Consider the following 12,405-nt stretch of genomic DNA (forward strand, 5'->3'; position numbering starts at 1 on the left):
GGCCACCTGTAACTGCACTTGCACCGGCTGTCTCAAATATCTGCTATTGCATGCTGCACTTTACATTCAGAATTTTGTTTTGTTGTTGCTTTTCCTGATCAGCTGCTGTCAGTGAGGAGCCTGTGCCACTGGAGAGTAACATCAAAAGACGACGCTGGGACTAGCATAAAGAGGGGGGGCCTGTTAGGCAGGCCCCTGTCTAGGGGCCCGCCCCCTTTATGGGACATTCATGGGGCCAAGGATCTTGTGTCTGTGTAGGAGATTTGTGAGTGTGTTGATATATTGAGTTTTTTTGGGTGTTGATTGCTTAGAACTTGTTTGGGTTGAGATGGGGAATTAAGAATAATAGGATAGTGCTGTTTGAGGTGTGGTTAGTGGGCTGGTTATCTGTTATGATAAACAGAATCCTGGTCATATGTAGCTAGGATAAATATGCTGGCTTTCAGTCACATCATCATAATGGTTTGAGACTAGGTAACCAAAGGAATCTGTTACATCCCCATACCGCTAAATTAGATGCCCTAGCCTTCAAATACACTACTGCAGTGTAATCTACAGATAGGGTATATTAATCCTCTCTCTGTTTATAAAATTATTTGCATAACATTTTGAATCAAAAACAGGTGAATCTATTATTTATATAACCAAATCCTGGCACGCGATTATGTGGCTTTGCTTAATGATTTCCCAGAGGGATATGCTTGTGTGGATCAGGCCTGGCAAACAAAGCAGGGTGGAGAAATGTTAATTTTATACAGGGAAAGCTTGCTCTCCAACGTTTGGAGTCCCACCCACCCCTGTGCCCTATACTCAATTTATGTGATCTGATTCTTTTCAAAATTTATAATTGGGTGATCTGTGTTTTATGTTGTCTGCAAGGTCTTTCTATTAAAACATTAAATAGTTTTAATTTTAGTTTTTAATTTTTTTTAAGGTTTTTGCTTCTTTATCCCTGAGGTATTAAGAATTTATTATTAAGAATTTAAATGTATATACTGATGATCCAACTTCGAGTTGGGCAGAGAATATTTTGGTAGGTTTAACAGTGTCAAGTTTTGGGGGGTTTTTTTTGTTTGTTGGGTTTTTTTTTGTTTTTTTGTTTTGTTTTTTTTTACAACTTGTGTGGGTTCCTACCCACAAAAGGCTGAGCATATTCTAGACCTTTTTTTTGTCAGGAGACAATATCCATTTGATTTCTGGACTTGATATTAGAGGTCTTATGGTCATTTTTTTAAATTTATTTTTGTTGTGGATGAATGCAAGGTGGCTTTTTTAAGACCATAAGGATTATGATTAATAGATTTCTTGCTGAAGCCTATGTTACAGAGCAATTAAAATGTGCTACATTAAGGCCAGTTAAAAAAAGATTAGGCTAGTTAGTAACTGAGATTTTTAATTATCATCCCATTTCTCTTCTGCCATCTTCAATTCATATAAAGAATTAGGATGTTGTCCCAAGTTAATACCCAAATATTTGAATTTTTGTTAAGCCCATCAGAACAAGTGATGAGATCTCAGATATTTAACCAGCTCATCACTACAAGAAATGTTTAGGATTTCCGACTTCCCCAGTTAACCTTGAAACCCGACACCCTACCAAAGTCTCCCAATGCATTTTCAATCGCAGTTAGAGAGGGGTTGCTAACAGTGAAAATTATGTCATTGGCGAAGAGAGTTTGAGAACATTAGTGCCCAGTAATATGGGGGTTGTTCCGGATTTTAATTGCAAGAGGCTCGAGAAAAAGAGCAAATAGTAATGGTGACAATGGGCATCCCTGTGTTGTACCTCTCACCATAAAGTTTGCCTATCCAAGAGCGAAAATAGGTTCCAAACCCCATACGGTCAAGAATACAAAATGCCAATGAACAAAATCAAAGGCCTTTTCAGCATCTATGGAGAGAAAGCAAGAAGGAAGTTTTTCTTTATGTACCCACATGATGTTGACTAATTTAAGGACATTATCTCCAGCCATCCAGCTTGGAACAAAACCCACCTGGTTCTGATGTATTAGCTTGGCAATATGGGTATTAAGGCGGGCCGCCAAGATCTTGGCCAGGATTTTAAGGTCAACATTTATTAGCGATACAGGTCTGTAGGACCAGCATAGCGTTGAATCCCTACCGGGCTTAGAGAACAGTAATACCAGTCAAGTTAGAATCCAGTAATAAGGAACCTCCCTCCCTTAAATAATTATAGACTTTTTGTAGGGGTGAGTCTAAGTAGGGGACAAATTGTTTATAGACTCAGGTCAATAGACCCTCTGGGCCCGGCACCTTGCCCACTTTAAGATCTTTTATAGCTAGGAGAATCTCTGGGGTGGTTATCTCCCTGTCAATATCTGCCTTCATTTCCTGCAACAGGGACGGAAGATTGGACTATTGAAAATACTCCTCTATAGCATTGTAAGAGATAATAGTATCCAAGCTATAGAGCCCCACATAGAATTTGAGTAATCTGTTTCGTATCTCATCAGGATTAAACATATCACTCGCTTTGGACACCTTGATGGGGGGCTCTACACTGGCCCAATCCCATAGGAAACAACACCTTTATAGACTGGAATTTGATTGATATATGGAGATTTCACTTTCCAACCTCTCGCTCCTATACCTACTATTCTAATGTTCACAATAATTATTCAAGAATTGATTACTTTTTAATAGAGAAGAATATCTGTATTAATGTTGCCACCATGGGTGTTGAAGCGATTGTTTGGTCTGATCATGCCCCCATATGGATGAAGGTCTCATTTGCACATTCAAATTAGGTAAATAAATTATGACGTCTTAATGAATCCTTACTCTTAGATCAGGATTTTAACAAGACCCTTCTTAAGGAAATCCAGATTTTTTATTTTTTTTTGCTGTTACAGGGAGACCTTATCTACAGTTGTTTGGGACTGCTTTAAAGCAAATGTTCGAGGTTTGCTTATTTCAAGAGCGACTTATGTTTAAAAACAAAAAAAAAAACCAACTTTCAGAGGACAAAAATGTGAGGACCTGAGACATGCCATCCGCTCTCTATCCCTCCAGCATGCATCAGGCATGTCACCACATGTTCTATCTCATCTAAATAGGACTTGAAGAGCTGAAACAGCTAGAAGTATCACACCTAGCTCACACTCTTTACCTGGTTAAACAAGAGTACTTTGAGAATTGGAATAAGGCTGGGAAGCTTTTAGCTAGAAGATTAAAAAAGGTTTTGTCCTATAATCTGGTGTTAAAAATCAAAGATGGCAAAGGTGATCTGTTTAATCCTGGTGAGATACGAAAAATTCCTCAAATTCTATGTGGGACTTTATAGCTCAGATACTACTCTCTCTTACAACGCTATAGCGGAGTATTTACAATAGTCCAATCTTCCGTCCCTGTTGCAGGAAATGAAGGCAGATATTGACAGGGAGGTAACCACCCCAGAGATTCTCCTAGCCAGAAAAGATCTTACAGTGGGCAAGGTGCTGGGCCCAGAGGGTCTAACAACCCAAGTCTATAAACAATTTGCCCCCCTACGTAGACTTGCCCCTACAAAAAGTACATAAGGAGAAACTTCTTTCCCTCTCTCTCCATAGACGCTGAAAAGGCCTTTGATCTTGTTCATTGGCCTTTTCTATTTTGCGTCCTCGACCGTATGGGGTTTGGAACCTGTTTTCGCTCTTGGATAGGCAAACTGTATGAACATCCACTAGCCTGTGTCAGTAATGGGGGATACTCCAACAATTTTAAGGTGGGGAGAGGTACAAGACAGGGATGCCCATTGTCACCATTACTATTTGCTCTTTTTCTCGAGCCTCTTGCAATTAAAATCCAGAACCTCCATATTACAGGTATCAGGGTGGGCACTAATGTACTCAAACTCTCTCTTTGCCAATGACAATTTTCACTGTTAGTAACCCCTCTCTAACTGCAATTGAAAATGCATTGGGAGACTTCAGTAGGGTGTCGGGTTTCAAGGTTATCTGGAAGAAGTCTGAAATCCTAAACATTTCTTATAGTGATGAGCTGGTTAACTGAGATCTCATCACCCGTTCTGGTGGGTTCAACAAACACTCAAATATTTGGGTATTAATTTAGGATAACATCCTAATATGTCTGGCGAGATTTGTAGAAATGGGAGTGACTATCATTTCCTTGGCTTGGCAGAATATCTTTAATTAAAATGAATGTCCTACCCCATTTCCTTTATCTCTTCTTGACTCTGCCTGTACACATATCTAACATACTGCTAAAGTGTTGGCAACAAAAAATTTTCAGCTTTATATAGAATAGGCCCCCACCTAAGATTCGCCGGAGCAGTGTATATACTCTAAGTTAGAGCGTGGCTTTGGGTGCCAAATTGTGGATGGTATTATGCAGCAGCACAGCTTAGACAAGCGGCAGATTGGCACAATTCCACCCAGCCAAAGTTGTGTCATGGTGGAACAACATCTGTCCACCCTAATGCCACTCGCTGCCCTTTTGTGGCAACCCTGCAGTACTTGGAGAGAAAGGTTAGAGTTACTCCCAACTACACGCAACACTCAGGGGCGGATTTTCAGAGCCCTGCTCGCCTAAATCCGCCCAAAACCAGGCGGATTTAGGCGAGCAGGGCCCTGCGCGCCGGTAAGCCTATTTTACATAGGCCTACCGGCGCGCGCAGAGCCCCGGGACTCGCGTAAGTCCCGGGGTTTTCGGAGGGGGCGTGTCGGGGGCGGGCCCGAACCGCGCAGCGTTTTCGGGGCGTGTCGGGAGCGTTCCCGGGGCGGCCCGAGGGCGTGGCCGCGCCCTCCGGACCCGCCCCCAGGTCGCGTCCCAGCGCGCAGGAGGCCCGCTGACGCGCGGGGATTTACGCCTCCCTCCGGGAGGCGTAAATCCCCTGACAAAGGTAAGGGGGGGGCTTAGACAGGGCCGGGTGGGTGGGTTAGGTAGGGGAAGGGAGGGGAAGGTGAGGGGAGGGCAAAAGGAAGTTCCCTCCGAGGCCGCTCCGATATCGGAGCGGCCTCGGAGGGAACAGGGGTAGGCTGCGCGGCTCGGCGCGCGCCGGCTATACAAAATCGATAGCCTTGCACGCGCCGATCCAGGTTTTTAGCAGATACGTGCGGAGCCGCGCGTATCTACTAAAATCCAGCGTACTTTTGTTTGCGCCTGGAGCGCAAACAAAAGTAGGCCTATTCGCGGAGTATGAAAATCCGCCCCTCAATGTTTGGAAACAGTGGAGACAAAGGTTAGTGGGTCCCCGAGAATACTTTGTCTATTTGTTTCAAAACACCTCCTTTATGCCCTGTGTACCACTATCAGCCTTTAAATCCTGGAGAGAACGAGCCATATATTTAGTGGAGCATATTTCTGAATGTAATCATGTTAAGTACCGCACCATGTAGAATTGGTGTGCGGAAATAAGAGCATTAAGCATTGAGTTCTAGAACACTTTTTTTTTTTTTTTAAAGTTTCCCTGGTAGAGTATTGGAGAATATCCTTGTTTTCTTCACTCGCTTTAGCACTGGTTTCATCATGACTGATGGGGGGGGGGGCACGCAACTGCACCACCTCAAATCGTAAGGTCTTCTGGACTATTTCAGGACTAAATTTCTTGCAACTGGAGCACAGGAAATTAGATTCTTCCACATCCTTGTCTGTAACCCTTACAAAATGAAATGTATCAGAATAGCTGCCGACTTTGTCATGTTGTCTAGGATCTGGAGAAAGCAAAGGACACCTTGCCCTTACAAAGATTAACATCCAAAGCTTTACCCAACTTATCCAGAAATCTGGGATAAAAGCTTCTGCTGGCAACAAGTGTTCCAGATGCTCAGGTAGGGGTTAGGAATTCCCCAAACTTCCTCAGACCTAAAAAGAGAAAGGACTCTGATAGACAACAGCATTGATGTTGTAGGCCACTGAAGTGGGGTCCTCTACAGCTTCTGAGATGAGTATTCCTGGGGAACATCCTCCAACTGGCTGGATTCTGCTGCAAAAGAGTGGCAAGGACTAGAATAAGCTCACAGTTCTGATGATGTATCCCTTTTGGAGAAAAAGAAAGAGGCTCCCTCCTGATGAAGCAAATCCAATACCTTGGAGAGGGGAAATTGAAAAGTGCCCTCCTTGTCCTTAGCCACCAGGGAAGCAAAGAAAGTGTTCACCAACTCTACCACTTGGTCTAAGGGCTGTTGTGTCCTCTGGCTAGGCACTGGGGGTTAAACATCCTCTTCTGAAACCAGAATGGGTCCTTCTGGAAGGTGGTCTTGATTTTGTAATCAGGGGATGCATGGAAATCAAGGGAAAAACCTAACAGATGGGGTCTGGTGTCTCTAGACAAAGACCTTGTTCCAAAAGCCTCGATAGAAAAAGAGGTTTTGAGATAGGAGGTGGTAAATGGAATGAGTCTTCCTCCACATCACCATTCCTCCCTGAATGCCTCGATCGAATTGACAATTTAAGAAATAGTTGCATTGGTAGCATTGAGGCCCTGTGCATTGACAGAGCCAAACTGCGCTCTGACTTCAGTTGTTGAGGTCTCCGCTGCGATGATGGTGTCGAGGGAGGGAACATTATCAACACTGGGGCTTGGTATATAACTGTGCCAAAGCTCCATATGCCAATGGTGCTACTGGCACTGAGGCTCTGTACTATTTCATTGGTGCCGATGGCATTGCTGGCTCCGAGAAGTGATGCTTCTTATGATGCCCTGTGACCCCTGAGAGACTTATGGACACCTGGCAATGGTGTTTTTGCACTTTGCTTGACTTCAATGAGGTGGCGAGGCCCATGGCATGCTCTGGGGGGGGTTCTGCTTGAGGAGCTGTGACTCTTTAATGACTTACGCAGCTCCTCCCAGTGTCTGAGTCTGCAGTGACATGCAGCCACAGTGGTAGCAATTAGGCATGTCATAGTTAGGCCTGAAACACTGGTAACAAATGTCATGGTCATCAGTACATCTGATCACATATACAGTCCTAGAAGCTGCCGAGTGTAGCCTTTTTGGAATTTTGTTTTGGTTTTTTTTTTATTATTATTAATATTAAGTAGCACTTATAAGTGCTGTTTAGGAGCTGTTGAAGCAACAGTTCTTGAGAAAAAAATTCAATACTGAAAAATATAACCAAAGAAAAATTGAGTAAATGATATATATCCGTGCTGTAGCTCTGATGGAGAGACTGAAAGGCTCACGAGGCAACACCTTGGCGGGAACTCCCACTCATGCTCAGTAGAACAAAAGTTCTATGAGCTAAGCAAGAAGGGTCTGTTCGTTACCATGGAATGACATCACAGACATGTCATGGCTAATTCAGCCCAGCCTGTTGACAAAGAAATGTGTCTGCCAACTTTGCATAAAAGGATAGTATAATTTTTGCCCATTCTTGGTAGAGGAGCTCAGGCTGTTTCAGTTTGGCTAACGATAGTCTATGGATTGCAGTCTTCAAGTCTTGCCTCAGATTTTCTATTGGAGTCAGTTCTGGGATTTGACTCGGCCAACTGAGGACATTAACTTTCTTCTAGCTGAGTCACTCCATTGTTGCTTTTGCTTTGTGCTTACAATCATTGTCTTGTTGAAAGGTAAAACTTTTTCCCAGATACAGGTCTATGGCAGACTAAAACAGACTTTCCTCCAGGATCTGCCTGTACTTGAAACTTTCCCTTGGGGAATCAAGATGGCTGCCGAGTAAGAAGCAAGCTAAGAGCTCTCTCTCCTGGTCCAAACATTTCCTCATTTCAGCAATTCCTGGGTTATATTTCTAAATTTGCCTCATACCAAGAGCAAAGCTAACTTCGTGAGATCATATCTATATCTTCAGAGCCAGATGTGGGCCAACAAAGGATTGAAACTTTCTTCGCTTCCACACCGATTTTGCCAGGAGCAAGGGCCGCTGGGGTGGAGGGTGCAGAGCAAGCAGTTTCCTCCCTTGGCCAAGGAGATCTCGCTTAGCCCTGGCACTCCAGCTACACCATCTCCGCCATGTGGTTTGGCTTCATTGAGCCATGCTTTAGCTCAGCTTCCCTATTCGGAAGATAGGGGAGAAACAACACTACAGCAAGGAACTTTGGAAGTGCAGGAACAGCGTTGGATAACATTTCAACAACTGCGGATATTTTAGCAGCCAGTAATGACTTGGAGGTCAAAGAAAGAACTGTGAGTACTGCTGTAAAGATTCTCACCGGGGGGGGGGGGGGGGGGAGGGGGGAAATTAGATTTTAACATCGTACAAGCAAAGCAGGGGCGATTCCAGGAATCACAGAAGTTTTGCCAGTATTAATAAGACCGGCAGTCATTACACTGGATAATGTGTGGAATGCAATACAAGCTATAGAGACAACTATTGTCTCTGATCAGAACACTCACGAATCTAATAAACAAGGGCTGGAAGTGGAAAAAACGGTCTTATTACATGAAACCAGGTTGAACTCCATAGAAAACAAAATTTCTTCTGTGGAAAAAATTCTGCAAGGACTGGTACATGCTGAAATGATACATACAAAAACATTGGAGAATATAGAGAACTCTTAGGAGTTTAAACTTAAGGGTCCTTAACTTCCCTCTTGTTAAAATGCTACCTTTAGCAGATTTAAGAGCTACTTGTCTAATGTACTGAAGATTCCACTCTAAGTGTTGCCTATTATAACCAAAGCTTATTACCTACCTGCAGGTGAAATGGAGTCTCCAGGACATGCGACAAACTCAGAAATTGTTGAATATTACCAATGAACTAGAATTATCTCAAGATACTGAAATCTCACAAAGAGGGACATTGTTAGTGTCTTTTGCCTTTATGAATGACAGAAATATGGTTCTTAGGTTTTTCCTTAGGAATAGAAATCTATTATACCATGGGCAGAAGGTATGGATCTACCCAGATATTAATAGGACAACCCAGGAATGAAGGAAAAAAATTCTTGTTATTAAAATCTGAAGCATTGTTATGTGGTTCTAGTTGTGTTCTATGCTATCCATGTAAATGTGTGTTGAAATATCAAAATTCTAATTACATCTTTTTTGAGCCATCACAATTACGATCTTTCCCGGACTCGCATACTTAAGGTTCGTTTAACTAGGCTGGTATTGTTTAGAAGGCTATGGTTAAATGCTTCTTGTTTCTTTTTCAGTTTAGATGTATTGATACTGCTCTAGTTTTCCTTTCTTGGTTCTCACAACATTTCCTAAATATAATGAGGTATATCTTTTTCTTATCTGTAAATGAAAATTTCTGTATTCGGAACTTATGACCCTCAACTGCTGTACAAGTTATACTTGTGTCTTTTTGTGTAAAATTGCAATAAAAATAAAATTTAAATGAAAAAAAACAAAAAAACCCCCACAACTTTCCCTTGTCCATGCTGCAGCAAAGTATCTCCACGACATAATGCTGCCACCACTATGTTTTACTGGAGGAACTTAGCAGGGGGTGAGCTGCTGTGTTTTAGGTCACACACACCACTTATGTTCTGTACTGCCAAGCTAAGTCAGATAAATGATTCATCTAGCCCAACATGCTGCCTATGATAGTGACCCTAAAGTATAAATATATAAAAAATAGGACTACTAAGATAGTTTTACCAACTTCCCCAGCATTTACAGCTTCATAAACCATCCCACTCAATTTCATAAACTTCTGTCATGTCCCCTCTCAGCCATCTCTTTTCCAAGCTGAGGAGACCTAGCCTGAGCAGCCTCTCATCATGGGAGACCCATTCCATCTCCTTTATCATTCTGTTGCTCTCCTCAGTATCCTTTCTAGTTCTGCTATGTCTTTTTTGATAGGGTGACCAAAACTGCCCACAGTACTCAAGATGCAGTCACACCATGGCTCAATACTGAATTTTCATTCCTTTTCGGATCATTCATAACATTATTTGTTTTTTTGTGAACCATGCTGGGTCAAACTTCTTTTTTGGAGGAGGACAGTATCCAGGTATAAGCCCACATAAACCTTTTGGTGCTTGATTACACAATTCAACTCTGGAAATTAACTGTGATTAAAATTTGTTAAAGTTTACATAAGACTTTAATCTAAAAGCAGGAATTGTGAACTTACCAGTTTAATTGCCACATATTCATTTGTGTACAAATTTTTACCTTAAAGAAAGAACAAAAAAGTGAGTCAGACTTTGCTGCTGGTACTGAAGCACAACATTGTAACATTTTTTACAAAAAAATATATCTTCTAAAAACATTCATAAGGCTCTACTACAGCCAAGACATATGTAACATGCCAGAAGAATTTATCAAGGTAACAATTAGATTTATGAATAGTTCAACTACTGTAACAGTACCCATTGTACTTCAATTACTATAGAGCAGTGAACATAAATTACCTTTGCAGAAAGAAAGGTCAACTGATAGCAGAAATACAAAAATGTCACATATTTAACTCAGTTGTACTGCAAACATTAAATATTAGCAGTTTCAAACATTTACCAAAATATGACTATCTGTAACCTAAAAGTGTGTTCTACCCAATTTTAATTCATTGAATAAATTCTAAGTCAAATAAATAACAGTGGAAATGAAAAGGAAATGGAAGGTGAGTCTCAGATATTTTTGGAATAAATGTGGTTTTTTTTTTTGGGGGGGGTTGGGGTGTTTTGTTTTTTTTTAATAATTCTACAGTAACCATTTCACCAAAATTTATCAGTGGTAAGCATAATTGACAATGAATTTGAAAAATGAAAATACCAATGTATTCATTATATACCATCCACAACTGAAAGTTATTTGGGGGAAAAAAACAACCCAGTACCAAGAGGTTATTTCATGCATCACCAAGGGCTCATTACACTTAAGCACCAGATCTAAACAAAATACAGAGGACTGGTTAAATCCACCACATCCTTGTCATATCTAACAGGGAAAAATATGTTCCTAAATGTTTCTAGAATGCATCCTAACCAAAAATAATGCCTGATCTACTCTAGGCCCATCTGTAAACTCAAGTCCTGCTGTGGTGATCCAGAAGCCATAGCATTCCTAAACAAACTTTTTTTTTTTTTCCCAGGTTGAGATAACCCTTGGAACAACAAAGCATTACCCAAATATGGTATATGTGAACTTTTAAAATGACTTACGTTCCTTCACACAACTTGCTAATCACATGCATATCTACTCAGTCTTAAACATAACCATCACATTTTTAAAATACCAAAGTATAGTTGAAAATGAAAATGTGTAGAGAAGAGGAAAATAGGATGTAAAAAGATTAAAAACTGTCAGAGCTAGGCTTTATGGACACCTATAAAACAAATAATGAACTATAAATTGACTTCAACACAAACAAAACATATAAACCTTAAATCTTTAAAACAAAACTATGGTGTTTAAATATTTCCCTTACATAAAAATATTTGATATTTCTTACCCGCCCAATGCTGAGACACTCAAGGCAAGGTAAAATAATAAATACATCTAATCCAAGCATATGATTTTACTGACAGGAAAAATAGTTCAAACGAAAAGCACTTAAGTGGACAATTTTCAAAGCCATTTACATGAGTTAATAGCAATTTCCATGCATCAACTGGCATTCTGACAATTGCCCTCTCAATCCACCTAACAGTATGCACATTATTCCAACTATATTTAGAGGCAGGTTTCTGGTGCATATTTAAGGTGATGAGGAAATTATTTTTTTTTATTTTCCATGAAAAAGTATTTATGGCAAGTTTCAAAGCAAAAGTGCATGCATACTTTCCCTTTGAAAAATACTACAAAGTCCACACGTTAAAGATAGCTGCAGATTTCCTCCCAATACCATCTGAAAATTGCCCCAAACTATTTCAGATGTGCAGATAACTATACATAATCTAGCAGGTCTCTGCTGTAAGAACCATTTCCATTATATTATAGTATTCAAATAATTTATCTTTATTAATGCATTGTCTGCCAGGTTAGTCCACTTGAATGTCAAAATAAGAGTCAAACTATAAATAACTTCTGAGTCCTCAAACACTAAGCAGAGTTGCTTACATGTAACAGGTGTTCTCCCAAGACAGGATGTTAGTTCTCACATATGGGTGACATCCTAAGAACATAAGAAAATGCCTATACTGGGTCAGACCAAGGGTCCATCAAGTCCAGCATCCTGTTTCCAACAGTGGCCAATCCAGGCCATAAGAACCTGGCAAGTACCCAAAAACTAAGTCTATTCCATGCTACTGTTGCTAGTAATAGCAGTGGCTATTTTCTAAGTCAACTTAATTAATAGCAGGTAATGGACTTCTCCTCCAAGAACTTATCCAATCCTTTTTAAACACAGCTACACTAACCACATCCTCTGGCAACAAATTCCAGAGTTTAATTGTGCGTTGAGGATGGAGCCCTATCACAGAACACTTTTGTCAAGGTTTCTAGAACTTAGACTGGCACACTGAGCAGAAAGTAAAATGTGCAGCCAAGCCACACATTTTACTTTCAGAAATTAATGCCTGCCCAAAGGCAGA

General features: G+C 40.8%; 1 protein-coding gene across 8 annotated transcripts in view; it reads right to left on the bottom strand.

The window, feature by feature from the left end:
• The window catches only part of CSNK1G3 (casein kinase 1 gamma 3), a 448,270-nt gene that overhangs the window by 342,339 nt on the left and 93,526 nt on the right, over nucleotides 1-12,405 (bottom strand). For all 8 annotated transcript variants that reach the window (XM_029619760.1, XM_029619702.1, XM_029619712.1 and 5 more), the window contains exon 3: nucleotides 10,005-10,045. In XM_029619760.1, coding sequence (XP_029475620.1) covers nucleotides 10,005-10,045 — 41 coding nt within the window. The remainder of the gene's footprint in view (nucleotides 1-10,004; nucleotides 10,046-12,405) is intronic.

Source organism: Rhinatrema bivittatum, chromosome 1 (genome assembly GCF_901001135.1).
Source record: "Rhinatrema bivittatum chromosome 1, aRhiBiv1.1, whole genome shotgun sequence".
NCBI classification, from domain to species: Eukaryota; Metazoa; Chordata; class Amphibia; order Gymnophiona; family Rhinatrematidae; genus Rhinatrema; species Rhinatrema bivittatum.